This window comes from Acomys russatus, chromosome 6, assembly GCF_903995435.1.
Source record: "Acomys russatus chromosome 6, mAcoRus1.1, whole genome shotgun sequence".
Taxonomy (NCBI): domain Eukaryota; kingdom Metazoa; phylum Chordata; class Mammalia; order Rodentia; family Muridae; genus Acomys; species Acomys russatus.
In genome coordinates this window covers 71957818-71982872 of record NC_067142.1, presented here as the reverse complement: position 1 = coordinate 71982872, position 25055 = coordinate 71957818, and the positions used below count along the sequence as shown (strand labels likewise).

Sequence of the window (25055 nt, the reverse complement as noted above, 5' to 3'; positions counted from 1 at the left end):
TGACCACATCTTAGTCCACACAGATCTCCAAGTGATGGTATCATAGCTTGGATATGAATGGGAGGGTCATTTTGCTTTTTCATAACAGGGTTTCTCTGTTTAGCCTTAGCTGTCTTGGAACTCCCTCTGCTGACCCAGCTGGGCTCCAACTCACAGAGATCTACCTGCTTATGCCTCCCAATTGCTGGGATTAAAGGCCTGTGCCGCCTTTAAAGGCCTGTGCCGCCACCACCCAGCCACACTGACATTTTTAATTGTGTTGGCTTTACAAAAACTGCTTGTTCACTGTGTATCTTATAATTTTTCTCTTGAGATGAATGATTTTTGCTAATGGTTAAATCCTTACACTTCTCTTTGGTATCTATTAATTAGATAAATGCCAAATAATGGTCAGATACAGTTAGGTTCAGAGACTCCAACGTTTTAACATTTGTGCTGTATGTTTGCCTTTGATACTCGTTGTGTTTGCTTGTGTGTGTTTTATGGTTTGGGATTTTTGTTTTGTTTTTCACTAGTAAGAATTACAAAAGGAACTAATAACCTTCCCTTACAAAAATAAAACTAACTACCAAAGAATGTTAGCACTATATTAGCTGTCAAGGGAAGTATTGAACTGTCTGTAGAGGATGTGCGGCTTTTGGGATAGTGTGGATAACAGTACACACGAGGAAAGAGTAGATACTGCTCACAGACTGCCTCTGACTAGGCTTCCATCCTTAGAACTCAAGAGAAATGACTTCTGAGGCTATCCTACTTTCCTCTGATGTTGGAGTCAGTAATTTATCACAGCAAATGTTTGATAAAAGAGCCCTCATTTTACATGTGAATCTAAGGACTGACAGTTCTACTAACTGTAGCCGTGTCTTTCTCCAGTCCCCCATTAATAATTTTTCAAAACTGTTCTCTTGTTGAAGCTTATAGAATAAATTGTGCTGTTTTCACACACAGTTAGAGAATTTGATGCTGGATAAGGATGGCCATATAAAAATTACAGATTTCGGACTTTGCAAAGAAGGGATCACAGATGCAGCGACCATGAAGACATTCTGTGGCACACCCGAGTATCTGGCACCAGAGGTAGGTGCAAGTTCCATTTGCAGGAAAGAGAACACCAGTATTGCTCAGAACATTCAAGTACTAAGTCAAGTTGCAGTATTCATTAGTTTTTAACAAGATTTCAGTCAGAATAATTTATTTTGCTTTTAACTCATTTAATGGGGTGTTGTAAGGCCACAAATATGTGAAAATTAAATTTTACACAGTTTATAAGAATATATTTTTTAATAAAGTAGATTAGATCTCATTTTTTCTTGGCTATATATTTTATTTCTTGGTTATATTCATTTTACGTCATTTATTAAAATAAGATAATTGACTAACTTCTGTAAGAATATTTATAGTTTTATAAACTGTCTTGGACTTTACCTAGAAGCAGTGATTATAGTGATTATTGGAGTTTGTGCTTAACTGGAAACTGAAAAAAATGACTTACATTTTGGAGTTCACAAAAAAACGATGAAGAAGAGACTTCCTTCAATCCCTTATTCAAGTATTTGTTGTGTGTCTTCTCTGTGTTGAGGATTGTTTGTGTAATGTTCCAACATAGAAACAAAATGGAAAATGACTGACCTGTCAAGGAAATTCTTTTAGACAGAGACTATATATAATATATATATATATAACATAATACTTTAAGTCCCATAGGGAAGATAAGGGAAAAGAAGATGAGAGAATGATATAATTTGGGATAGTAGCTGTGTTAAGGGTACCTGTTGGTATTGGCAGTAACCTACTCAGGTGTTGAGTGATGAAGCAGAACTTCATCGAGAAAGCAAATGGGGCCACAGAGGTGACTTCTCTCCACAGCTCTGTCCTTAGCCATAAGACTTGACAACAAGGTAACTGCTTAGAGACTTAAATTATCTAGACGCAGCTTCAGTTTTTTGTGTGACAGCTGCTGCTAGGTGTCCATTGACATGATATTAAGGCTGTTGACTGATCACTTGCAGCCTCCTTTGCAGCATCCTTCAAGATGGCCAGGGCTCTTTAGCCTAGAGATCTAACCGCAAATTTCCTAGCAACAAATTGTCTACCCACCCTTGCCTCCTTTCCCTCTTGTTTTTTAACACAGTTAACTGTTGAAAGTTGCATTTTAAGAGATACCATTTTTTATGATTTGGATGTAGTTAACATGCCATATAAATTTTAGGTCAACATTTTACTTTTAAAAATATTTAAGCCGGGTGGTGGTGGCGCATGCCTTAAATCCCAGCACTTGGGAGACAGAGGCAGGTGGATCTCCATGAGTTCAAGGCCAGCCTGGTCTACAAAGCGAGTTCCAGGACAGCCAGAGCTGTTACACAGAGAAACCCTGTCTCAAACAAAACAAAACAAAACACCCGGAATTAATAAATGAATAATATTTAAAGTTGTTCAACTATCACTTCTAATTCCAAAATGTTTAAATCAATTTCAATTATGATCTCACTTTTATTAACTTCTAATTTTTCTCTTTAGGCTATCACAAGTCTACTTTCTCTTTGTAACTTTTCCTGAAAATTTCATGCAAATACAGTTATATGATATGGAGCCTCGCTTGTTGGGCTCTCTCTTAGCAGGTTGTCTTTAAATTTCTCCCATATTGTAGTTTGGCTTTTATAAAAAAGGCTGCTGAGATCATTCATGTATCACCTCATTTCCTGGCCTCGTCATTTTTGTCATTTGCTTATTCCTTAAAGCAGTTAAAACCTTGGCAGGCTTAAACAGCACAGGCGTAGATTATACCTCCCATGAAGGAGGAGCATGTGAGATGGACGTCATTGCACGTGTATTTGGGAACAGAAGCTTCCACAGATAGATTATTCCTGAAAGCGATGTTTTCTTCAGGTATCTGAGTGCTAAGAAGGATAAACCCAACACAGAAGAAGTGTTTTTCATACAGGGCAGCCAGAACCAACTGGAGCTAACCAATGGGGGGCGGTACCCCTCAGAGTTGAGCAAGGCCATTGTGGCCGATGGAGGAGCTTCCTCACATGAGTGGGGTTTCTGTTATTAAGCATCACTCTGTTTGTTCCTGTGGCATTTGGAATAACATGTGAAACTCATTTCTGATTTTAATAATCCATATACTGGTAGGAGGTGATGTGGGAAGTAGTACAGGCGTTCTTTTTTTAAAAATGTATTTATTCTTTGGGAGTTTCATCTATGTAAATAATATACTTTGATCATATTACTCCTTTATACTTCCTAGAAGTATCAGGACTCTAATTAGGGTTGCTAGATCATAAAGCCTACTTTTTCATCTTTAATTACACCAATGGTGGCCCAACAGGAAACAGTAATCACCAGAAATTAGAAAGTAGAAAAGATTATGAATGTACTAGCTTATTGCCTTACAGTATTAGGTTTTTTTAAAACTCGGAGTTAAATTAACATTTCAAAAGGCTTAGTAATTATAAATAAGTACTAATATTTAAAATATAATACATTTCCAAGTATTACTGTCTTGCCAAACATGTAATTTTCTCTGTTACGGAGGGTAGAGTTTAAAATTCTCTGGGTTTTGTGACAGAATTAAGTAAAAATTTAGATGCTTTTGTTTATTGAAATATAAGATGACATTTTCTGGGCTAGTTTTGTGAATGTCATGGTAAACAAATTCTTTGTTTCTCTGGCACACAGTTGCCCTTGCTATACATTGGTAATAAATGATGGCATTCAGATTTAGAATACCAAAATTAGTTATGTCACAATTAGGAGAAATTATTCTGAAGAAGAGAAACACATCTAATTTCAGAAGCAGATGATCTCCTAAGAAACAAAGCTACTGTTTTCTGTGCAGACGTTATCAACTGAAAGACAAAACCAAGAACTGAATGCAAAGAGTTTTGTTATTTCTAAGAGTTTACAGTACTCAAGAAATTCTCTGATGGGGTTGAAGGCCAGATAGTTCAGTTTTGGAATTCAGCTTAGTTGTTTAGGGATTAAGATGTTTTTAGGTCTAGATAGATGTTTTAAGTTGCTAATGATGAGATATGATAGATACTGATTTACATTCTGAATTTTAGACTCACCAAGATAGGAAAAATGTTTTCTTCAAGGCTGCTAAATACAAGTAGCCAAAAACAATTTCAGCGCGTGCGTACACACACACACACACACACACACACACAATTCCTGATTGTTTCATGGTTCTTCTTGTTGTAGGTAGTTCATTGTATATATGTGTAATAATATAAATGTATATGTAAAAATATTTAATACAAAGTGATTTCAAAAGAAATTACCAGTTTCTTTGAAAAACAAATAAGCACTCGTTTTTACATATTTATCATTTTTATTGCATTTATATATGTTGCTTATATGTTTTGTTTGCATATGGGCTGCCATGTACATGTGGCAGTCACTGAATCACCTTCAGGCACGCATTCTGTCTTTATAACATGTGTGTCCTGGGAATCAAACTCAGGTTGTCAGGCTATCAACAAGAACTTTAATCTCCTGAAATACTCCACTGGCTAGCCCCTGCATATCTTTTTAAAGTAGTGAAAAAAGTCTGGTCTTTAAAAAGCAATTTTTATGCCCATCTATAATTGATACATCTTGTTTCATTAATTGAAATCTTGATACATTTATAGAAAAAGTGATCATATTTTTTATAGATGACAGACTTTGAAACAACTAACTTTTTATGTAATTGAAGTTATATATCTTAAAGTACATTTTTGTTAAATCATAATATCTTAGAATATGTAACTCTATCTGAAAGAAATAAAATTGTACTTTTTTATTTTAGTCTTAAGTATGGGCCATTTAATTAAGGAATGACTTTTTTTTAATAAAGAAAAACTGCATACTTACTAGATGTCAGGCCTCATGGTAGGTTCTGGTTTCTTCAAACATCTTACAGTTTATTTAGTAAGGTGGTATAGTATAAATAATTTATGTTCCTGCTCAGGAAAATGATTTCTAGAGTTATATATTACAGTTGATGACAAAGCAAGCCAACTTGGGGAGGGCTGTGGCATGGAACCCTAACACGGAACAGGAAGGTGGGTGGGGGTGGGCAAGCAGTTAGTGCTTGGAATACAAAGGAGCCTGGTTTGAATGCTGTGGGTAAGGGAGCTCTTGTGATTTACAAGCCAGCGGTAATACAGTGGGGTTTAAAGAGAGATCATTTCATGCTGAAACTAGCCTTTTTCTTTATTTTTAGACGATGTCTGCCACCTTTTGAACCTTACATTTGTACTGTGTACCATTATCAATGCTCATATTTCCTCGATAGGAAGATCAGACATCAGTCAGACCTAAGATGCGTTCTTGTCTCCTGCTACTGTGCATGGCTCACATCAGTACTCACATTTACTTCTGCGCTTTTAGTGCTCTCTGCACAGATTGAGGCGGTCGTGTGGCAACCTTCATTTCAGCCAGCGTGCCTTTTCCTCTCAGTTACTTCTCTCAGCTTGCAGTGCTTTACTATTTAGAAGGTAAATAGTATATATGTCTAATATTCCTCAAAAAGGATCTGAGACACCATCTAAAGGCAGTTCATTAAATATCCTATGTGTCAGGATTATAGCATATTTTAAAATGTTTATATTTACATGGACTCTCTCTATTTTGTGATAAATTACGCCAGAAAAGGTAAGTCTTCTAGGGAAAATAAGATTAATGGAAAATGAACATCTAAATAAATAATTTATCTCTTAAACTCTTTGATGAATAAGGATTCTTAAAGTGTAAAATCTTCAGTGGCAGTTTAATGGTATGAAAACTCTTTTCAGGAAGTTACATAGGTTAGGTTCTGAGAGACCTGTGAACTAGGCAATCGTATGCACCATCTCTGAAAATGCGTTGATGCATACAGCTTTAAATGAGTCCTTTTTCTCCTGTTGAAATCCAAGGAAATAAAGCCAACCTATTAAAAATTTTTGGACCATAAGATGTCTTGAGAGGATTCTGTTTTTGTAGTTTGTGCTGTGTTTTAACACCTATAAATTATAAAAAGAATTTAAAAATCACATATAAACTCTTTTAAATTTGATTACCCAGTTTGGATCCTATTAAATCCAGATGATTTTATGCAGTGCTAATTATTTGGAGTCTCAGCTTTGCTTCTGAGTTAGCAGTACCTGCTCAACTTTCCAACTGTAAAACAGTTTGAAAATCAAATGTAGCTTACATGCAAGACCCAACAAAATTAAAAGTGTTAAGTGCGTTTTGGCAGTTCACTTTTATTGTGCCCAGTCCTCAAATGTACCAGCAGATAATCATCTGAATGTTAGTTATTTTTCACATGCTTATGTGATCACACAAAAAGTACATGCTAAAAAGAAGCAGATGGTGACAGATGGGCAAGGTTGAGGAAGGTGGTTTGGGGAACCCAGAGAAATGCACTTCTGTAATAGCGTAAAAATAAAACTGTTTGATAACCAACTTAGAAAAATACAGATTATAAAATGAGTTAATTTTTGACAAATTATTTCAGGCTGTGGTTACTGTTGAAACATGCTTTTCTTCCCTCCAATGACTGGAACTACAGTCTCTAATTCACTCTTCTTAGTTTTCAGAGCCTTTCTAAAGCATTTGCTTATTAGAGTTCTGTATAGTTTTCTTTTGAAGTCTATGTTTAATATCTGATATAAAGTATTAAAATAATCTGAAATGTATCTGGATATTGATCACTTCTGGAAAAGAAATCTGTTTTATTGTGATAAATCAGTGTAAATGAAAATTAACTATATGAAATTTAAAATCAGATATATACATTAACTTCATAAGAAGTAAGTAGAATTACGGAAAAGATGAGCATGAGGTAACGTAGGTGAAGGGAGTGGGTAGAAATAAACTTGATAACATTTTTGATCGCGAGAATTAAATGTGAAGATAACATCTAATAGACTCAGTTTTGTCTTTAAGAGCTCTTACTGAAAAATGAATGTGACCAGGTACATGTACTAGCATCTTTAATCTGTAGGCAACAGTAGCAATGTACGTAGTTATGTTCAGAGTGGCCCTTGAATAAGGTTCTGCTATATTCCTACAAATTATGAAGTTTTTCTTAGACTTTTAAGCTTTGTGAAGAAGTTATTTAGCCAAAAATGTGTTGAACACTAACAATTTATTTAATTACCAATAATTTTTTTTAACACCTCTCCCTGTGATGTACTTTGAAAACCTTCCTCTTTCTGGCTGACTAGAAAGATATTCCCAGTATTACAGGGAGATAAAGTAAATTTAAGTCTCACCAGGGGCACAGTAATTAGTTCTTGTTGTTGTCTGTTTCATACTTAGAATTTGTATCTAAGAACTTCTAACAGATACTGGCTTGTTACTTTAGTTAATTTATTTCTTTACTATGGGTCACAGTAGCAGTTATCCCAATTTATCGAGTAAGTGTATATTGTCTAAACATGAACTAAATAGAATAAATGCTCTCAACTTTTACAACTAGTGCCACTTACTAATTTAGAACTTACTCTTAGGCTAGCTATGTTTCACATAAGCTTCTCTTTAATGTGATGAATCAGTCTATTTGGTATGATTTTCGTTGAATCACAAAGTTTAGTTATAAATTCTCTGAATCCTGAGAATAAAAAAACCCAAACAAACAGTAACCTTAAATGGGAATATTGATGATGCCTATTTTTACTTGAGTTACAGGACTCAGTTTCTTAGAATTCATTAATGTCTATTGCGTTGTGATAAAAAGGCAGTGTGGAAAACTATAGGAAGATATATGCATGTATGATTTAATTACTGATGTTTTATATACTCAGCTTTTGTTTTAAGGGATTTTTTCGTTCTGACTTTGGTTTGCTTTGGAAATTGTGATATTATCTGCATTCAGGCACTTGTGTGTGCACAATAAAAAACACATAAAACTTAGAGCAAATAGAATATGATATCTGAAGATGCTGTGCTTTAAGGATGGGGGCAGTAGGACACTAATCACAAAATAATGTTATATAAAATAGCAACATAAAAATTTTGACCAACCATGGAACTCATAGTTCTTATGAATTATATACTTCTCTTGAAATTGCAATCCTTTAAAAATCTGAATAAGAAAACTTTTCATTTTATCAAATACCATGATGTAAAGAATATATAAATAATCTTTATAAATGATGAAGTATAGATGCAGGTTTTTAGATAAAATACATGTCAGTTACCTGAAAAATGAGGTTAACAGAAAAACATTGAAAAGTGGTAAATTGGTTCATCCAAGTTCACAGTTTACTTTCACAACATAGGTGTGTAGACAGTTTGTTTGGATGTTTGATTTTTCTCCCATCTGTTCTGTCAGGATTATTGATTGAGCAGCAGGCCACTCCAGGGCATACATCGCCTCCTTATAATTGCTAGCCTTGGGTGCATTGTTTGGCCTGACTAGCAAACTGAGAAAGGTGTCCCTTCCACTCTTCCAGTAAATCCTGATTGGTAAAATAATACTAGAATGAAATGTTTTCGGCAAAGCCTGTTATGTTAACCCTCGAAACATTTAGTTGATGGTGTTATTTTGAAATACACTGGAAGTTAATATCGTCCTTCAAAATTAGTAACTGTTTAAGAGTTTAATTGTGTATTAAATTTTTTTTGTTTATTACCCGTTTTTAAAAATAAGTACAGGTATTTTTATCATATGTTACAGAATGCTTGATGTTAAATAATGTCTGCTGTGACCTCTACTTGAATATTAGGTTTTATTATGTCTGAAACTAAAGCAGTTTCTGGGTTCTGGTAGAAAAATTCAAACTCACCCTGTGTCCTGGAGTTTGTGTTATTTGACTTTTGGTTTGATGTAGTCACTCTTCGCTTAATGGAATATACTTTTCTTGTAGTACATGTTCTTTGTCTCTTGTCTTTGTGGTAGTTGTGTTGATTGGACTGGCTATATCTAAGATTTCAGAGGTTAGAATGAAAGGCTGCACTGGATGTCTGCATTTCTCTTTGCATTTGCAATTTTGGGTAAGGTCTATGTCGTTTTAAGTTGAGAGGACACTTAGGTCACTTTCAATATCAGTCTTTTACTGATTTCTTGCTATCAGAGTATGTTCTGATCTGCAGTTCCAGCCTAGTATGGTGGTAGACTAAGTCAAATGGGGTTGAAGCAGACCTCCTATTATTACACCTTTAGACCGCTGTCTTTGATACCCTTTTCAGCTTCACAGTCACCATGATTTCGATGAGATGGTTTTCGGTGGAAAAGTTATCATTACAAGAAACCAGAGAGATTTTTAACAGTTGGGTTAAAAAGTACAAATTTCACATGCTACTAGAATTTTAGAAAAAGAAGTTTTTTGAGTAAGAAATAAAATTTTTCTTCCAATAGTAATACAAAAGACATATTTGGAATAATTAATTTGATTTGAAAATTTGAGAGTATTTCACAGAATTGAGTTTTGAAAGCATTTGTAAGAGAGAAAATTTGTGAATAGTGGAACACGTTTCACATTATGAGCGTGTGTAAAATTTAACAGTCATTTTTATTTCTAAATCTTAAACACTTCACCTTGTAGCTTAGGTAAAAATCTTTCTTTGTAGTTGGTACAAAGCCTCTTATGAGTATGGCTGAGTTTTTAGGGCATGTTCTCAGCAGTGCTGCAGTTACGTGTCAGTAACACGATGCAGCACGTCAGTACTGTTGACCACAAAGAGCTGCAGCAGACAGTTCCAGTTCCATCATCCTGTGGGTCAGTGACGGTCCATATGTGAGACACAAACCACCCACAGTGAGAGTCACTGTTTAGTTTACAACGCTAGCTACAATTATTCTGCTTTATCAAATAGATTTTCTTATAATGCAGTTTTGGTTTTTACTTACTACCTCTCCAAAATGAAAAACCTTTTTTTTTTTTATGTACTCCTTCACTTCTGGCTGACAACCAGGTATTTAAACAAAAATAAAGGATTGCCAGTTTTGCCAGCTGGGGATGAGAACCCGGCTGGTGAAATGTGGGTTCAGAAGGCAGTTAGTCCAGCTTTTATGCTTTTTATGGTTTTTATGAAAAAAGAGGTTAGAAACCACATTTGGCTCCTTTTCATGTATGCCATTGTTTTGTTGGTTTTATAGGAATGCAGTTAAAAAATAGTTAGATTTTTGTTTTCTCTTGTTATTGGGCAAAATCCTGTATTAGTTAATAAGTGTCCAGAAAAAAAAAATACACCCCACAAATAAGTCACAAGTCAGTCGCTGTTACTTTAAAAGGTACATACTGTATTTCTTTTAATACTTCTTGAAGCTATTTCTTGTTTTTTGTTTGTTCATATACAAAAAGTGTGAATGTTTTATTTATTAAAAGCTAAAGTTTCTCTTTCAGAAAATACTTTCTTTAGTTGTAGTAATTGGATTTGTAATCTTAAGTTACAGAAGATTTTCTTGGGTTCTTTAAGCCAATAAAACAAACATGATTTGAGTTTTTGAAGTTCTGTTCTTTATCTTTAAATACTCCTACCAATGTACCTTTTGTAGTATTTATGGGTAACTTTAATGTGACTGTCAGGATTACTTAAAATTTAATAAAGCATTTGATTAATGCTTTGTTAGTTGATGAAATTTATATTTTAGAACAGATTTCCTCAAAGCTCTAAAGGGTCAAATAAACTCAAGTTTAAAGTTAATTCAAATATAGATATTTAAATAAAATAGTAACATTGTCTGTAGATGAGGAATATTCCATTAAGCAAGGATTACATTTGTAGTGGGGGAATGGCTTAATGGTAGAACCTTGCCTACCATGCACAAGGTCTTGGGTTCTAGTTGCAGGTCCGTGTGGGGGTCAGTGGTGATAGAAAATGTCCATGTTTGGATTTGAAAAGGTTGTTCTAGTGTAACTAAAGTCACAACTAATTTTTCTTGCATCTTATGTATTTTGAGAAATATATATAAGGATATATACCACAAAGATTCCATTTTTTCTTTTTTTTTTTCTTTTTCTTTCTCTCTTTCTCTTTTGAGACAGAGTTTCTACATGTATCCTGGCTGTCCTGAAACTCACTCTGTAGTCCAGACTGGCCTGGAACCCAGAGATTCACTTGCCTCTGCCTCCTGAGAGCTGGGAGTAAAAGTGTGTGCACCACACCTCACTAGAGTTTATAGTTCTGAAGTTTCAGGTATAAAAGTATATTATAATTTAAAACAGTAAATACTGATACTCATTTCATTCATTATTTTTGAAAGCGTTTAAGAGCTTTCCAAAGTTGTAATATTTATTATTTGACTGTCATCCCTATACTGATCATTCTTACAAATGTCTGGTGTTTTCATCTTTCACTGTTTGGTTTGTATTATTGTTTAAAATTTTTATTTTAGATTTATTTTGTGTGCATAAATATTTTGCTTCTATATATGTGTGTGTATCATCTTGAGCACCAGGTGCCCAAATAGGTCTGAGGAGGATCTCTGATCTCCTTAAACTGGAGTTACAGTTTAAGCTACCATGTGGGTGCTAGGAATGGAACCCAGATCTTCTGCAAGAGTGCCAGGTGCTCTTAGCCACTGAGCCAGCTTTCCAACCCTGTTTGCTTTCTTATTTTAATGTACTTCTTAAAGTAAAATGTATAAGGCACAGTATTTGATCTATCACCAGCAGGGCTATAAGTTGTTGGAGGGATCAGAATGTAAAATGGAGTAGACTTACGGGAGAATAAGCAAACATAATGGCTAGTGCAGTTCATTTGATCCTGTAGTGTGCTCGTATTTCAGATTCGTTTAAACAAAATTTTCATGACCTTTCCTCTTTTTGTACATTGAATATTTCTGAATATATGCTGTTTCATATTAGTATTTGAAGTTGTATTTTTATACTAAAAAATTCACTTCTTTTGAATAATGCTTTAAAAGTTAACGTACATGGACTGGGTATGGCACTCCAGAGGCAGACATACAGATATCTATGAATTCAAAGCCAGTTTAGTCTACATAGCAAGTTCCAGGCCAGCTATGGCTGTATAATGAGGCTATCTCAGAATAAAAACAGTAATAACAATAACAACAACGATAATGCAATAGTTCATCATTTTGCTGGTTTGACTTTTAGGTATTAGAAGATAATGACTACGGCCGAGCAGTAGACTGGTGGGGCCTCGGTGTTGTTATGTATGAAATGATGTGTGGGAGGCTGCCTTTCTACAACCAAGATCATGAGAAACTCTTTGAACTAATACTAATGGAAGACATTAAATTCCCCCGAACACTCTCTTCAGATGCAAAATCATTGCTTTCGGGGCTCTTGATAAAGGATCCAAATAAACGGTAAGCTTACATAACATTCGATAAAGTACTGATAACTTTAGCTAGAGTTCATGTTGTGAAAAGTAAATCAAATATAACTGACTTCAGGAAGCTTTGTTTGGTATAGACAATTTACTACTGAGATACTGACTTATTTATAAGTGCTTAATGTAAAACAGTTTAAAAGTTCAACTCTTGGCCTGGAGAGATGGCTCAGAGCTTAAGAGTACTATCTGTTCTTCCAGAGGTCCTGAGTTTAATTCCCAGAAACCACATGGTAGCTCACAGCCATCCATACTGAGATCTGGTGCCCTCTTCTGTCCTGCTGGCACAAATGCAGGCAGAACAGTGTATACATAATAAATAAGTAAATCTTTAAAAAAAAAAAAAAAAAAGTTCAACTCTTTCACTACTTGGAAGTATTATACAAACTTATCATCTAAGGGTGTTTGATAAATTCTTTATTTGGATTATGAGTAAACAATTTCTTAATTATCTAAACCTTGATCTTTTAGGGATGGGAGGTTCCCTTTTTCTTCTTTCAGTCTCTAGAGCTTTATATTTCTACTGACTCACATCATAGAAAGAAAAGCCTGTTTCTTCTCTTAATGTAGGTTAATATTTCTACTTTCCACTATTTAAAAAAATCCAAATATGGTTGAAAATTTGGTTGTAAAAGCAAGACACTTAGAAATGTTTTAGTTATGATCTAACTCTCCTAAAGCCTGTAATGCTCAGTCACTGTGTTTTGTTTAGTTTATGTATTAATTCACAATATACTCACAAGTTACATGTTAAATGATTTCTGTTTATAAAGTGCCCCATGATGTCAGAGTGTGTATGTATCCTTCTCCTCTCCCACAGGGAGAGAGGGAGGGAGGGAGGGAATGGGGGGGGTGGGAGAGAGAGAGAGAGAGAGAGAGAGAGAGAGAGAGAGAGAGAGAGAGAGAGAGAGAGAGAGAACACCTCCCTGAAAGTTCATTAATTTCCAGGTATCTAAAGGATACATGACTTCATGTGTTTTTGATTGTCCAGAACACCTCACCTAATATTACAGTATATTATGATTCATATATCTAAAAATATATTTGAGACACTCATTTAAAGAAGTATATGTATTTTTAGAACTTTATCTATTTTAGTACTGGTTTCCACTGTAGGTATCTACTTTTTAAATGTCTAAGAATATGATACTGCTCAAGGGAGAAATAGCCACGTAGCAAAGAGTTTACCAGCACTGTATTTTCTGAGGAGCCATTCAAAGATCAATATTGAGTGATCTTAGTGACCGAAGTGTTTCCTTAGACTTATAAAATGGTTTTTGTCTCCCCCAATACTTTCCTGTGATTTAATTTGCCTTTAAGTGGCTTTCCAGAATAGATCAAGTAGATAATTTAAGCCTTTCGTGCTCAAGGGTGAGTGATTTGTTTGTGCTAATGATTTCAGCTTCTAAAATGCAGTCTGTGATTACAATCTCAGGCATTGCCTAGAGTTTATAGACAATATTTTATAAGAATTTTGACAAACATGCCAGCTCTGTCCTAAGCCAATCTAGTACCAAAACAGCAATAACAGCAACAACAACATCCTGAGGTTTTATACAAAATGAATAACTGAAACTGGATTGTGATATATTTTTAAAATTTATTTATTCACTTTACATCCTGGTCATAGCCCCTTCCCTCCCCTCCTCCCAGTCTTACCCCTTCTCTCTTCCCTCCAACCCCTCCCCTATTCCTCAGAAAGGGGGAGCTCACCCTACCCCCACACCCCAGCTCATCAAGTCGCATCAGGACTGAGCTCATCCTTTTCCCCTGTGGCCTGATAATGCAGTCCCACCATGGAGAAGTGATAGAAAAGAAGGCAACAGAGTCCATGTCATAGACAGCCCCTGCTCCCCTTACTAGAAGACCCACATGAAATCTGAGCTGCCCATTGGCTATATTTGTGTAAGGGGCCTAGGTTCAGTTCATGCATGGTCCTTGGTTGGTGCTTCAGTCTCTACAATTTCCTCTGGGCCCTGATTAGTTGGCTCTGTTGGTCTTCTTATAGAGCTCCTGTCACCTCTAGGTCCTTTTCTTTCTTTCCCTTACTTACCCACAAGACTCTGTATGCTTACCCAGTCTGTGAGTCTCAGCATCTGTTTTGAACCACTGCTGGGTGGAGCCTTTTAGATGGCAACTCAGTTAGGCTCCTGTCTGTAAGCATAGCAGGGTTAGGCCAGGCATTGGTTGGGCAGTCCCTCAATCTCTGCTCTATCAGTTCTGTCTTTATCCCTGCATGTCTTGTAGGCAGGGTAAATTAGGGTAGGTTGGCGTTCCCCTTCCTCCATTAGGAGTTCCGTCTAATTAGAGGGTCTCCTCTTTGGTCTCCATGGTCCCTGCTACTAGGAGTCTCTGAGTCCCCCTCATATCCTCCCAGAAGCCTACTCTGACTTAGGTCTTCAGCTTATCACAGAGATGCCTTCACCCACAGTCTCTCTCTTCTCTGCAGGCCTTCTGTCCTCCAGCCCCAGCTCTCTCAGGTCTGATCTCTACCCTCATTTCTCTCTGCGTTCCCTTTCCTAATTTGTTCCCTCTCTTCAACCACTTCCTCTGTTCTCTTTCCCCTTCTGAGTGAGATTTAAGCATCTTCCCTTGGGTCCTCCTTGTTGCTTATCTTCTTTGGGTCTGTGCATTGTAGTATAATCCTGTACTATATGGCTAAAATCTTCTTATAAGTGAGTTTATACCATGTGTGTCTTTCTGGGTCTGGGTTACCTAACTTGGGATGATCTTTTCTAGTTCCATCCATTTGCCTGCAGATTTCATGATTTCCTTGTTTTTAAAACTTGTATAATGGCTGCTTATTTATGTCATGTACCCTCTTAAGTATACATTAAATGCAAATAGTATTGTAAACTATAAACAAATGGTAATTGTGTGTAAGAAACTAGAGTTATGATTTTTTTCTGCCTGCTACTTTGATATATACTTTGAAATTTACTTTGAAATGTTAAATTCTTTTCAGAAATAAATATTTTGGTGTTTCTGCTTTTCTTGTCTCTTAAGCAAAGCTTAGAATGACTTTGTTAATTCAGAACTGATCTCTGCCCTCCCAGGAGTTGGCAGCCTACCAGGGGAGAGATAGCATAACTGGAAAAACAGTGAATATAGAGACCAGATGCTAACCCTTAAATAAAATCACCATACTGAATGTTCCAGATATGAACTCTGCTATCATACTATGCAATCTAATGCCCATCTCTGGAGTGAAGTTTATTTGAAGAATTCTCTGTAAATCCTAGAGCAGATTTTCTTGTGATTAACATTAAAGCTGTTCATATCCACTGATTGCTTCAGGTTCTTCCTGACTGTGTCAGAGCGTCTTAGGTCTTTTTCAGACTAGATCTCTTAAACTGGATAGCCACAATTCTGGAGAGTTGGTCCTTATTTACTTTCTCTAGCTGTTGTGGTTTTCTTCCCCTCTATCTAGTGGTGTGTTAATATTGATATATATCAAATCACCAGAAATAGCTATTAAATTTCCACAGATGTTGTGACCTGTTTGTTATATTCATTAATTTCTTAAAAATCAAATTATGCAAATTAAGAATAAGTCACAATTTATAATTCTAATGATTTTGTTCCATGTTAACTGTTATCTTGTTTCTGGGGTTGTATCCATGTGGAAACAATATGTAGTGATTTGATTTTCTAGTATCGTAGTTTGAAATTGGCCTTAAGGGCATCATTGTACTACCAATATTGACCAATCCTCTAAGTCAGTGTTTGATTGTTGCTTTGACTCTTTATACTTAAGAAAGTGATGGAGGAAAGGTTGATAGCACAGACTCAGTGGAAGAACTTTTGGTTTTGGTTACATTGTAAATGCCAGGAGAGGTGCATTAAGTGTTCTTCACTGTGGAGAGTTTTCATCAGTTAGCACTCACGTTTGCTATTTCTCCTGCCACTTTCTTCTGTGGTTTAAACATAAACAAAACAAACAGTACCTATGTCATAACTACTTAGAAATCATACTCATTTATAGTTGAATTTGAAATTGAGCAAAAGTTAAAGGTTTTCTGTGAGAATTTTGTGGCTAATTTACAATGGAAACATTGTATCCTTTTTCTTTATATATATTATGCTTCACATCCTTTGTAACAGTAAAGATTATTATAGCTCAATCAAGCATGTACACCTGTGCACAAACAAGTCCAAATAAAGTTCCCTGTGTTAGAGCCAATTTCAGTATGGTCTTTTATCTTTTCTTATTTTTCTCTAAATTTTCTTTTTTTTTTTACCCCTCCTTTCCATTCTTATTTTTCCACATATATTTTCTTTTTAATGAATATATACTAGGTTGAACCACAGGTGCCAGAAAATACTTGATTTTTTTTTCTTATTAAGTCATGTATTATTTAAATAAAATAACTATAAAACTTAGGGTGTGTTTTTATATTCTGAATTATATAGCAAATTGAATTGTAAGGATATTTCATAGATAATAATATTGTTTCTGTGCCATTCTTTTGAGATATAAAGATAGTCTGTGAGTTCTTACTTGGGACCATGCTCTCCAGAAGTAGTTTTGTTGCTGTTCTTTAGTCTCAGTCTGTCTCTGCAGCCCTGGCTGTTCTTGGAACTCACTTTGTAGACAAGTTGGCTTTGAACTTACAGTGTAGACCAGGATGGCTTCAAACTTAGAAATGTGTCTGCCTCAGCCTCCCCAGTATTGAGATTAACTACACTAGGATCACAGATGTTTTTCTGATCATTTGTTTACTTCAGAGTTTTCTTTAACAAGGAAACACTTTGACTCAGTTGCTCAAAAAGGAGCAGCGGCAGTAGCTTCCCTCCCTATGCAGTAGCTTCCCTCCCTATGCAGTAGCTTCCCTCCCTATGCAGTAGCTTCCCTCCCTATGCAGTAGCTTCCCTCCCTATGCAGTAGCTTCCCTCCCTTATGCAGTAGCTTCCCTCCCTATGCAGTAGCTTCCCTCCCTATGCAGTAGCTTCCCTCCCTATGCAGTAGCTTCCCTCCCTATGCAGTAGCTTCCCTCCCTATGCAGTAGCTTCCCTCCCTTATTCAGTAGCTTCCCTCCCTATGCAGTAGCTTCCCTCCCTATGCAGTAGCTTCCCTCCCTATGCAGTAGCTTCCCTCCCTATGCAGTAGCTTCCCTCCCTATGCAGTAGCTTCCCTCCCTTATTCAGTAGCTTCCCTCCCTATGCAGTAGCTTCCCTCCCTATGCAGTAGCTTCCCTCCCTATGCAGTAGCTTCCCTCCCTTATGCAGTAGCTTCCCTCCCTATGCAGTAGCTTCCCTCCCTATGCAGTAGCTTCCCTCCCTATGCAGTAGCTTCCCTCCCTATGCAGTAGCTTCCCTCCCTTATGCAGTAGCTTTCCCTCCCTTATGCAGTAGCTTCCCTCCTATGCAGTAGCTTCCCTCCCTATGCAGTAGCTTCCCTCCCTATGCAGTAGCTTCCCTCCCTATGCAGTAGCTTCCCTCCCTATGCAGTAGCTTCCCTCCCTATGCAGTAGCTTCCCTCCCTTATGCAGTAGCTTCCCTCCCTTATGCAGTAGCTTCCCTCCCTATGCAGTAGCTTCCCTCCCTTATGCGCGGTGCTGTCCATGTGGTTTTCAGTCAGTGCTGCACGTGGGAGCTTCGGCCACTTGGTGATTACCCTCCCTCTCTCACAAGTGCCAAAGGCGCTGTCTCTGCAGGTCTCTCTCCAAGCTTTTGTTTTTTACCTTCCTTTAAGGGTAGTTCTTATTTAGTAGCATGTTTGGAAAAGTTAGCTATTAAAGTAGCTTAATTTTTATGGCTATGCATTTTGAAATTTATTTAAACACTAAATTTTATCTACACAACTTTTTATTGTTTGACTTATATAAATGTTTTACATTCGTTTAATTTTTTTTCTATACTCACAGCCTTGGTGGAGGGCCAGATGATGCAAAAGAGATCATGAGGCATAGTTTCTTTTCTGGAATAAACTGGCAAGATGTGTATGACAAAAAGGTAAGATGTCCGGTAGTGCTTCACACAGCAGAAACTTGCCTTCATAGATTTTAATGATATGATGATATTTTCTGTTTTGTTGGTATTTAAATTATGTTGAAAAATATACAGAAAAATAGTTTTGGTATTTAACAAAGTAATACCTTTAAGGTCTTATTTCAGTTCTTTCTGTTGCTCATAACATAACATTATCTCCCATAAAAATGATTGCTACCAACTATGTATTTTGATTGTAATGTGCATTTTTCTTGTTGGTTTTTGTTCACTTTTTTGAAAGAGTGTGTCACATTTCACTCAGGCTATTCTGGAGTTGGTTGTGCATTCTGGGCCGACCTGCAGCCGTAGTGCAGCGGCTGTCTAGTCTGGGCCTCACAGTGCTGGGTTCGACATGTCCAGCAAATGCCTGCCTTCATCAGTTTTAGTCCACTTGGCCTTCAGATATTGTTCATATGGATACTGACTTTGAGTTTTAAGTGTTTGCATGTTTTTTTATGTGTGCGTATATACGCGAGGGAGTACAGCTGAGGTCAGCTACATTGTGCCTTCTCTTTCACTGACCCTGGAGCACACTGATGAGGCTGGTCTAGCTGCGCTGTGAGCCTAGGGAACTGCTTGTCTGTCCCTTAGCTGGGAGGCATCACTGTGTGCTACCATGTGTAGCTTTTTACATGTTATGTTGTTCGCAGGGAGAAATATGATTTTCTTCTCATTCCTGTTAACTAAGCATTTAAAATAATTGTCCATTTAAACACTTTGCTCAAATCTTTCACCAAACTCACATACTTGGAGTTCCTAACACATGAAAGCACTAGAGTGTGTACTAGGTCCTTCATAGCTTCTCTGAGTCTTCAAGAGCATTCTGAGGTGCTGTGAGTGTTTGTTGACTTCATATAGACAACTGTTTCCATTCAACATCACTGAGAATGATCCTTATGAGATGCATGTGTACCTAAGGAAGCCTCTGTGAGCCCTGTTCCACCCTTATCATGTCTCTACACTACAAAGTTCAACTTAGCATCAGCCCTCAAATATGCCCTGTTCATAAAGTACTCCTTCATAAGAACAAGAGGGGAGGGTGTGGTTTAGTGCAGGGCTCTTGCTTAGTGTGTATACGGGCCTGCATTTCATCCCAAACAGCACACCTGCACAATAAATAAAAAATTAGAGCTGGGAAGAAGGAAACATTTCTTTTCAAAGCAATGCTCAGGATGCATAGTTGCACTTGCAACCTACAGAAGGGGCTTCTCAGTCCTATGAGGAAACTGCTGTGTAGAGCAGCTTTCCTTAGCAGTGTTCAGATGGTCACACTGAGTGGCTGCAGCCAAGCAGTGTATCCATGAAGAAATGCCTTGCCTGTCTCCTGGACTCCATATGTTCAGAGAAAAGATCATCTTACAGTTAAGATAAAGAAGTGTCCCACTTGTGAGGATAGAAATTGTACAAGGAAAGAAGTTGCTAAAATGTAACTTGATAAAATTTATGTGAAAAAACTATTTTATAAATGTAAAGCTTGCTGCAAGGACATTTCTATGAAGAGTAGATTTGCCATGGACTCATTCCTTTTATTAGAGTCCTGCTTATCAGATTGGGAGCTGGTATTTTCAGACAGCCTTACATAGTCAGGAACAACCTTACCACAACACCCTTCAATTTTGCATTTTTGGGTTCATATAGCACAAATAATTAAGACTCCAACTCTGGTAACAGGAGCAGTTTTAACAAAGTAAGAAGTCTGGTGTTTTGGAAATAGGAATTATGAAATAAACTGTAAAATTGAAAAGTTTTACAGGGTCCTTATATCTTTAAAATGTGTACTTTTACAAGCCTTAGTGGGTAAAAGGCACTTGTCCCCAAGCCTGCTGACCTTGTTCAGTCCCCATGGTGCGCATGGTGAAAGGGGATAACATGCTCCTGCAAGCTGTCCTCTGACCTTCACATGTGAGCTGTGCCACATGCAGACCCAGCTACACACAAATAAGTGAATGTAATAAAAATTTAAATGTAATGTATGCATAACTAGGTATTTCATCTTTAAGCTTGGCATTTTGTTACTCACTAATAAACTTTGTGTTTATTATTTCATATACTAGTTCATAATTAATGCCTATTTTTCTAATCACAGAATATTTTGACAGTGTTTCACTATATATCTCTGGGTAACCTGGAACTGACTATGTTAACCAGGCTGGCTTTAAACTCACAAACATCTGTCTGTCTCTTTCTTTTACTAAACGTTTGTGGCAAAGTAGATATGACATCTTTAATACCTTTAAACTAGATCTAAACCATTTTTTACAAAAGAAAAAAAAAATTGAACTAACTGTAGAACACAGGAACAAAGTTGGAAGACCAGGGTCTCTATTCTGGGATGGTACCTTGTTCCTTTTTGCAGAAACGGAAAAGCCACTGAGTCGTAGGAGATTCTCATCATTTTAGGACCCTTAGGTGAGATTTTTTTTTTTTTTTCTGGCGGGGTGTTTGCTAGGGTGATTTTTGTTAACATACTCTTTCCTGCCATTTGAGACTGCATCTTCCTATATGGGCTGTCTTGCCCCTCAGATTCAACTTCCTCGCTCCTCAGCCTCCTGGGTACTTGGATTACAGGTATGCACTAGTAGTCCAGCCTCAGATTTTATTTTAAGTTTTTTTAGAATTGTTTATTTTATGTATATGAGTTTATTGCCTACACATACATGTACTTGGTGTGTGTGTGTGTGTGTGTGTGTGTGTGTGTGTGTGTAGTACCCATGGAGGTTATAATTTTACAGACGGCTGTGAGCCGACGTGGGTCTGTAACCTGGGGACCAAACTCCAGTCCTGTATAAGTACAGCAACTGCTCTTAACCACTGAGCCATCTTTCCATCACCCAGCTTCAGATGTTAAAGAAACAGATTAATTTGGATTTTTATTGATTTCTCTCTATTGTGGGCTTGTTTGTTTAGGATTTTAAAAAATTTTTGTTCTGTCTCTGTCAGTCTGTCGGTCGGTCTGTCTGTGTTGGGGGTGCTAGAGCTTGAACCCAAGGTCTTACGTGGGCTTGGGAAGTAATCTGCCTGCCATTGTGCTCTATCACTGCCCTCATTTGATTATTTCATCATTCTGCTTTTGAGTTTACTTTGTTGTATTTTCTCTAGTTTCTTTAGGTTGAAACTATGATTACTATTCTCAGACCTTTACTGTTATTGTTGTTACTAACATATTACTTAATTAAGCCCAAAGTTTTTCTCTAGGGTACTGGTTCTTTTTTTAACATTTTTAAATTTTTTACATATACATTCATATTATTACACATATATATAATAAACTACCTATAGCAAGAAGAACAGTGACACAATCAGGAATTATATACATTTCACATTCTTAGTGTTTTGGCTGTTTGTGTTTGACATCACACCTGGGAAAGGGCAGTGGTTCTTCAGCTGTGGACTGCAGCCCATTTGTAGGTCAAACAACCCTTTCACGGGGATCACTTAAGACCATTAGAAAAACATATTTAAATTATGATTCATAACAGTAGCAAATTGCAGTTATGAAATAGCAATGAAAATAATTTTATGGCTGGGAGTCACCACACCAAGAGGAACTGTACTAAAGGATTTCAGCATTAGGAAGGTTGAGAACCACTGTGCTGTTTTTTGGTTTTAAAATACATTTCAAATAAAAAATATTTTAAATATTTTATTTATATAACATGTAGAAAAGAGAAAAAATAGCTAAATACTAGAGGTGAGGAAGAACCAAATGGTTGCTCTGAATATAAAAGTTCATTGAGTTGCCTCTGCATCTGGTTAATTTTGTTGTGTGACTTTTTTTCTGTGACATTTTTAATAATAAAGTTTTAAAAAACTTTAAATTATCAGGCATAGAAGGGGAAGGAGAAAAAGAAAACACAGATTCTGCTTTTCTTCTATAACATGTTTTTACCAAGATGCTTGTATGGATATGGGACACATGTTCTGTTACGGTGGCAGATGGTGCACTTCATGTCGTCAGCATCCTTCTGTGTACTGGTGCTATCAGTTACTGACAAGCAGTTGTTGAAATCTTCAGCCACGATTGTAAACATCTTTTTAATTTTGTGTTTCTTTTTTGGTTTTGTTTATTTTTAAATTTTATTCAGTGATCCTACTCAAACTCGGAGCTTTACATGTGCAAGGCCAATGCTCTGTGGCTGAGCTGCATATCCAGGCCACTTTCTGTATTCTGAGATTGCACTGTCGGCGGTATATTTAAATTTAGGATTGCTGTAGCTTGGTGAATTAACTCCTTAGCCAGTGGGATTGTTTATTGTTGTTTTTTCTCTAATTAAGTATATAGGGGTGTGTGTGTGTGTGTGTGTGTGTGTGTGTGTGTGTGTGTGTGTGTGTGTGTGTGTGGTCTTTTCTCATCTATTTAAATGGTAAGAAAGTAGATTTAGCATGTAGTTTATTTTTTTCCTTATTCACTGGTTAACATGACTTACTAAAATGTAATGTTTAGCTGTTTTCATTTAATTGACATAGTTGTCTGGTTGATTTTTTTTTTTCTTCATTTCTCTTTGTGATTTCTTTTGTATTTCTGGTTCATTTTTACCGTTACACACTTACTTGCTATCTCTGTTGTTTTCTTTGGGTAGACTGCAGTGACTGCTTCACCCCCAGGCTCCAGTTAGCTGGAATTACATCACATACAGCAGCAGACTTTCCTCCCTTCACCAGTTCTGTGCTTCCATTTCCTAAGGTTTTTTTTTTTTCCCCTTTTCATCCAATAATACCACAGCATCTGATAACTGTACTTCTTGCTTTATAGAGAACTGTTTTGATCTTTGCAATGCTAGGACTTAGTCTTAGGCTACATGCTTACTAGGTACTCTCTCCACCACAGGGCTGCACCTCTGCACTCTTGATGATAATGCTTATAAGTGGTTAAAATGTCTATAAAGTCACCATTTACTGCAGGTCTATGTGCTTACCTGGTGTTGTGTTTCTTTAGCCTGCACTCTACAGCTGACTTTAGCTCTACACTTCAGGCACTGAACTTTCTGGCTTTGAAAACATTCATAGAAAGGAAAATTAAAGGAAATATAACATTGAAAATAATGGAAATATGACATTTAAGAAAGAAAGGAAGAACAATTTAAGGAAAGATAAAGCAGCAATATGCAGGGCTCACAGAAACTGAACCACCAACTAAAGAGCAAGCATAGATGGACCTAGGACCCCTACACATATGCAGCAGGTGGGCAGCTGGCTCTTCATGTGGGTCCCCTGCAGTGGCAGCAGGGTTTGTTTTGATGTGGACTCTATTGCCTGCTTTTGGATCACTTTCTCCTAGTTGGGCTGCCTTGTCTGGCTTCAGTGGAAGAGAGTGTGCTTAGTCTAGAGGAGACTTGATATGCCAGGGCAAGTTGGTGTGGTGTGGTGTGGGACTCTCCTTTCCTGAGGAGAAGGGGGGCGGAAGGGGAAGACAATGGGAGGGTAGGACTGAGAGGGAGGAGGCTGAGATCAGGATGTGAAGTGAATACATAAATAAATGACAAAAATATATAAATATAATATATATAATATATAAATATAAATGCCTGACCTTAGTGGCAAGGAGACTGGATGTAAACAGTGGATATGTGCCTGTTAATATAGTACACTTTCTGAACAGCGTTGTTTCTGTGTTTGGCATAAGGAAATAGTATGCGGTATGGGGACTTCTTCAAGTTTCTTAGTATAGCAGTAGGAAGAACAGTCTAGAAAAGAATCCAGTTAAAAGTCTGCCTCAGTGATGCTAACTTCCAGGGGCCTTGTAGAATAGAATGAAGGCATAAAGAAGGAAAAAGAAGTGTGGATTTTATAGGTAACTTAAAGAAATAGGAACTAGTTCTAGTCTAAAATTACAAGGAGAAAGGCAAAAGAGAAAGTGTTTAATTCAAGAAGAAATTGTCTAAGGGGCCAACATTTGAGTGAGAACAGGAAAGAATGCGCCTGTCTAGAGAGCTAGAGGATGCTTTCTTCTACAAGAAGAAAAGAATGATAAAGTGGGTGGGAAGTGAAGGGTTGGAGTGGAGAAAAAGAGTGCGGAGGAGTGGCACTAAATACTGGGAACCATGCATGGTCAAGAATGGAGCTTGGTTTGAGAAGACACTACTGCAGCATCTACCAAACTCGTTGTTAAATGTCATACAGATGTAAGAGTGGAACTTTGCTTTCGGAGCCAGGCAGGATATTCTGCTACCCAGTTAGGATTTGTAGTTGAGGAGTTGAGTGAGTGAGAGCAGCCATGTAGATGTTAGTGAGGGTGATTGCTTTACATGCCAGAAGTACCAACAGAAATGAAACGCTAAAATAGGGGTTAGGTTCTGTCAAATTACTGTTTTTCTTGTCACACCCAAATGATGGCTCATTTTTAAATGTTATTCAAAGAAAGATGCATTCCAAATATGTACTAGGCATTCTGATAGCTAACATCACAATTACTGCTGCCTTTTGGTCATGAGCCATTTTACATAGGATGTAAAAGGACAGACAGCTGTCAAAACTAACATGTGTTACTTCATAATATATAAATAGCTTAAGCTTTTAAAAAATGCCTACAGACAAAATGTACATAGATTACTTCTTATAAGAGGCTCACCTAAAACAAAATCTAGGCAAAAATCAGAGTGAATAGAAGCATTTACTGACCAAGTATCAGAGCAGTGCAAATAGGAAGCAGTATTGTAGCTGTGAGCAGATGTTTATACAGGGATATTAAATGCAACAAGTGACATGTTTCAGGTATAAATGTCAGTAGTATAATCTTTAGTGAAAACATATTTTGTACCAAATTATAGCATCTTTATGTGAAGATA

General features: G+C 36.8%; 2 protein-coding genes across 2 annotated transcripts in view; both read left to right on the top strand.

The window, feature by feature from the left end:
- Positions 1 to 25055, top strand: part of Adss2 (adenylosuccinate synthase 2) — an 832666-nt gene that overhangs the window by 708109 nt on the left and 99502 nt on the right. The gene's annotated exons all lie outside the window — the stretch shown is intronic.
- Akt3 (AKT serine/threonine kinase 3) overlaps positions 1 to 25055 on the top strand; it is a 203043-nt gene that overhangs the window by 166661 nt on the left and 11327 nt on the right. The window contains exons 9-11 of the mRNA XM_051147972.1: positions 949 to 1077; positions 12042 to 12256; positions 18147 to 18234. Of these exons, the coding sequence (XP_051003929.1) occupies positions 949 to 1077; positions 12042 to 12256; positions 18147 to 18234 (432 nt within the window). The remainder of the gene's footprint in view (positions 1 to 948; positions 1078 to 12041; positions 12257 to 18146; positions 18235 to 25055) is intronic.